Here is a 5,122-nt window from a genome sequence, read left to right on the forward strand (position 1 = left end):
TATTTTTCAAAAACAGAAAGAAGAGATATTTTAATAAAAACATCCTCATCACTAGACTTTCCACACTTTCACTTTGTTCGATAATCAAATGACGTGAAAGGTATTCATCACTGGGTTTGGTTTTGGGGAGACACATTTGGGTGTCTACAGTTTCATACTTGAATTCCTCCACTAGTGATGTACAAACCCTCTTAAAACAAATTTTCCAAACAAACTTAATTTTTACTTAAGGATAAGGTGAAAGAGACTCCATTTTTGGACTCCTCATCACCTTAGAATCCTAAACATGCTAAGCACATATTTTTTGCACACCTCTAAGTCCAAAGCCTAGGCCTTTTTCTCTTTTTGCACCTTATTTATGCATTCAATTCTAGCCGGTTTGTCCCGGTGATTAATTTTTGGGTTGTAACTAATTAAACCCCCATCCCTTTATCGCTTTCATATCAAGCTTGTGCTTGCTTGATGTGCCTTCCATGCTTATGTGCCTTACTTCATGTCCTATACCATGTGTTGTACGCTAAGCATGCCTTTCAAAGCTTTTGAAATCATGCAAAACTATGTCTAATGCAAAGCAATTACCAAAGATGCATGTCTAGATCATCTAATTCACATAATCTCGAACTAGTGAATTTATGAATTTGTGTGACGCCGTTAACACGACCCTTTATTTAATTTGGAAAAATCAAAGTAAGTGGTTCATCCCAGATCCACTCTCTAGGTTTGTTAGACCAGTACATGAAGTCAACACAACTTGCACCCCGTGGGTAACAACATGATAAAAGTCATAAAATCGAATTTGACTTAAAAAATGAACCCTTAGGTGGTTTAGAATGGCGACTCATTTGCAAACACTTCACCCCCTCTAAGTCGACTTCCCGAGTCGAAAGAAAAGGGAGGTAAGTTAAAATACACCCCACAATTTGGCTCAATCTAAGTCGAATCCAACCTACACCATCGCAACAAAATAAGCCCCACACCTGCTCATTGGCCCTACTGACTTCTTTCATTTTCGTAACACAAAGTCCCCAGCTTTCAAGGGTCATTTGTGTACTCTCTTGTTATATGTTCTTGCCATCCTCAGACGGTATAACTCATGTCGCAAGGCGGCATTGTCCCGACACTCTGGGATGAAGTCCAAAGCTAACTTCATGGCTTCCCAATTGGCTTCTTCATTGTATAGCATGACTCTGAAAGTCGGCTCATGCAGTTCAATGGGTAGCACCGCCTCAGCTCTATACAACATGAAGAATGGTGTTTCCCCTGTAGAGCCTTTGGCCGTGGTTCTTATAGACTAGAGTACAAGGATTAGTTCCTCGGCCCAAAGACCGCTGACTTTCTCTATTTTCTTCTTGATGCCGTCTGAGATCATCTTGTTAAAAAATTCCACCTGCTGTTTGCTTGGGGGCGTCCAACTGATGCAAAACAGTGACAAATGCCCTGATCTCCTAACCAGCTCTTTAGGTTGGGCGTTTCAAACCGAGGACTTCAAAAACAATGGACATTGAAACCCCATACCAGGTGATTATGTTCTTCCATATGAAGGTAATCACATCTTTTGTCTTAATACCACGGATGGCCTCTGCTTCCACCCACATGGTAAAGTAATCCACTGCCATAAAAATGTACCTTCTCTGCCTCGATGACGTTGTGTATGGCCCGAGGATATCCATGCCCCATTAGGAAAACGGTATCGGGCTATAAATTATCGTCAGATCAGTTCCCGGACGGTGAATTAGCTGATGAGTGACATTTATGGCACTCATTTAAGGGTAGGTTTAGTAATTCTTGTTTGATTTCTTTACTTGTTTTAGTTAGTTTTGTTCATTTTAGTTTCGTTTACCTTGATTTGTAATACTTTGGTATGTTCTCCATTTTCCTTTCTTACATAGCATTTCTAGCAATTTTAAGTTCATTTTATAGCATTAGTGTTAGTTTTATAGTTTGCTTACTATTCCTCTTCTTGAATCTTGCAGTAAATATAGAGAAATTGTTCTAAGGGCACTGCTGCGAGCTGCCAAGTGATTTCTGTGGTGATCCTATTCATTGCACAAACCGCAGCAAGCTCAGCATATCAAGGCAAGAACTTTGCTGGAATTCTGCAGTCCAAGGTGTATTTCCTGCGGCCACACTGTAGGCATTCAAGCCCATAGTGAATATTTTTAAAATATTGCGCAAATTGGAGTCAGGAACTTTCTGTGGGCTTAGGCTCTTTTGCTGCGGCCACAGGATTCCTAGCCTAGCCTGCAGCATTTTCGTCAGCTCCAGCAGGATATTTGCTCTGTTTTTCTGCGGCCTCGAAGCATTTTTCTGTGGGCACACTACCCCTTCCAGCCTGCACTACCCTTTTTTTCCGCGGAATTAATTCTTTTCTCTTCTTTATTTTTAAAGGACTTTAAGCCTTATTTTTGTAATACTATAAATAGACCTCTTTGCTCATTTTGAGAGAGTAAGTTTATAGTTAGTTTTATTTTTCATTTCCCTCCTCTTTTAGAAAGAGAAGTAGGAGTAGCTTAGTTTAGGAGTAGATTTAGCTTAGTTTTAGAGAGAGAAAGTGGGTTTTTCTCATTGAAGGTGATAAATTGTGAAGAATCCTTCAAGTGACATGATTATTTGTGAATATTAATCATCAATCAATAAGAATATCTTACTCTCTCTCATCTTGAATTTCTCAATTTCAATTGTTCTTCCTTTATTGAATTTCTCTTGCTTTGATTTGCTTTAACTCTTGTTTTTCTTGCTTTTGTAGTTTGAATTCCTTTAATTCCTCTTAGATTCACTTTCAATTTCATGTTCTTAGTTGTTAATTGCTTTGCTAGTTTTTATGGCTTTTGAGTAGATTCTCTTGCTAGGTGTTGAGTGAAGCTTTGTGATATTAATTTGGTTAATTTGGTGTGAAATTGCTCTTACGTTTGTGATTAAATTATCAATTGTTGAACAATCCATGGTTTTGAATGATAGGAGTAGCTTACCTTGAATTCTTGATTATTGGAGTGCATGTGCAATTGTTTGGCATGAGAGTGTGGGCACTTGCATTTCATCAACTTAGCTAGTTCTTAATTTCAATCCTCAATAGCCTAGAATTGTAGTGAGAGTTGGATTTGAATCTATTGAGAGAGCCTTTGTGCATTGAGAGAGAATCAAAGGAAATTAGTTGGCTTAGGTTCATTACAATTGGTGCTTGCATGTGTATTGTGTAGTTAAACTCCAAAATCTCCCAAGTTAATGAATCAAAGTTAATCTCCACACCTAGCTATCTTTTTAATTTGAATTTAATTACTTTGTTTGCTTGACTTTAGATTTTTTGAAAACAACCAAAAGAGAGCCCGGCTCTGACCTAGCTTATCACTTAATTTACACAAATTGATATCCTTTAGTCCTTGTGGTTCGACCCCTAGCTTGCCATTACACTTGTGTTTGGTAGATTAGGTGTTTATAAATTTTGTTTGATTGAGCGGTTTGTTAGATTCCAACGACCTAGAAAACACGTCTTTATTAGCTTTGCAAACCTTTGGCACTTTTCACACCTTCTAACCATGTCCATGGCGTCTACCTGCATAGTCGCCCAATAATACCCCTGACGAATGGCCTTCTTTGCCAATGCCCTGCCGCCTATATGTGAGCCACAATACCCCAGGTGCAAGTCATCTAGGACATCATTTCTTTTTTCTAAGGTGACATACTTCAGATACGGCTTCTTGAAGGATTTTTTGACCAGTTGTCCATTTATGATTACAAAATCGGCTGCCCTTTTCTTCATTGCAACCTTATCAGCACGGTTGTCCGGTAGGGTATTGTCCATCATGTAGGCAAAAATACCATCCACCCAAGTAGCAGTCTGATCATGAACATTAATTGTTGCCTCTTCTATGCTTCTCTTTTCCATCACTTCCCAAAATAACGACCGTGGGGTGTCACATGAGGCTGAGGAAGCTAGCTTAGAGAGAGGATCAGCCTAGTTATTCTCATAACAAAGTACCTGACTCAAATGAAACTCGTTAAGCGTCTTAACCTAAGATTTTACTACCTATAAGTATTTGATCATAGCCGGATGGGTTGCTTCATAGTCACAATAAAATTGGCTGACCACCAACTGTGAATCTGAACAAGCATCAATCTTTCTTACCCCTTCCGCCTTGCACATATTGATGCCGGCTAACAGGGCTTCATATTTTGCTTCATTATTCGAAGCCTCGAACTTGAAACGGAATACATACTCATACTTATATTCTTTTGGAGATTGGTAAATTACACATGCACCACATCCATTCATTGTGCAACTCTCATCCACAAACACTTTCCAGACCTGCCCATGATCTGCCGGCTCTGGTGGGCTTGTCATTTCCACGATGAAGTCGGCTAAAGCCTGTCCCTTCACCGCGTTTCTAGGCTCGAAAGTGATTTCATGACTCTGAAAAGCAATGGCCCAATCTAGGATTTGGTCGGATGCCGCCAGAGTTGTCTTATGCTTCTTCAATGGTTGGTTAGTATAGACCACCAGCGGATGAGCCAAAAATCAAGGCTTCAATTTTTTTTGCTGCTTTGAATAATGCAAGAGCAAACTTTTCAACCACTGTGTACCGAATATCTGCATTTCAAAGCATGTAGCTGACAAAGTACACTGGGATCTTAATACCGTCTCTCTCATCTAGAAGAAAGACACTAAGTGAGTTGTTTGAGTCGACAAGATACATGTAAAGCGTTTCATTTGGCAAGGGACTTACGAGCCCTAGCAAAGAATGTAGATGCTCCTTCACCTTTTAGAAGGCCGCCCCAATTTCACTCCCCCATTCAAACTAAAATTTCTTCTTTATGGCTTGAGAAAAGTAGAGGAACTTGTCACCCGACCGGATAAGGAACCGACCCAATGCAGCAAGACATCCAGTCAATCTCCATAGATCTCTGATGGTTCTAGGTTATTTCATATATATAACCGCTTGAATTTTATCCAGATTTGCCTCTATACCCCTCTGGTCAGTCAAAAAGCAGAGAAATTTACCGGACTCAACACCAAACACACACTTCTTTGGATTGAGCTTGAATTTGTGCTGCCTGAGTGTGGTGAATGTTTCTCGTAAATTAGCCAAGTGATTAGTCTAGAGCTTGGATTTTAAAATCATATCGT

The 5,122-nt window shown here is 39.6% G+C and overlaps 1 protein-coding gene across 1 annotated transcript; it reads right to left on the minus strand.

The window, feature by feature from the left end:
• Positions 1-2,040: 2,040 nt before the first annotated feature.
• LOC145564998 (uncharacterized) lies at positions 2,041-3,883 on the minus strand. Its single transcript, XM_081625128.1, has 2 exons — positions 3,507-3,883; positions 2,041-2,128 (listed from the first exon to the last, which is right to left on the minus strand). Exons 1-2 carry the CDS (start codon positions 3,881-3,883, stop codon positions 2,041-2,043), a joined length of 465 nt encoding a protein of 154 aa, XP_081481254.1.
• Positions 3,884-5,122: the final 1,239 nt, after the last annotated feature.

This window comes from Chenopodium album, chromosome 10, assembly GCF_948465745.1.
Source record: "Chenopodium album chromosome 10, dcCheAlbu1.1, whole genome shotgun sequence".
Lineage (NCBI taxonomy): Eukaryota > Viridiplantae > Streptophyta > Magnoliopsida > Caryophyllales > Amaranthaceae > Chenopodium > Chenopodium album.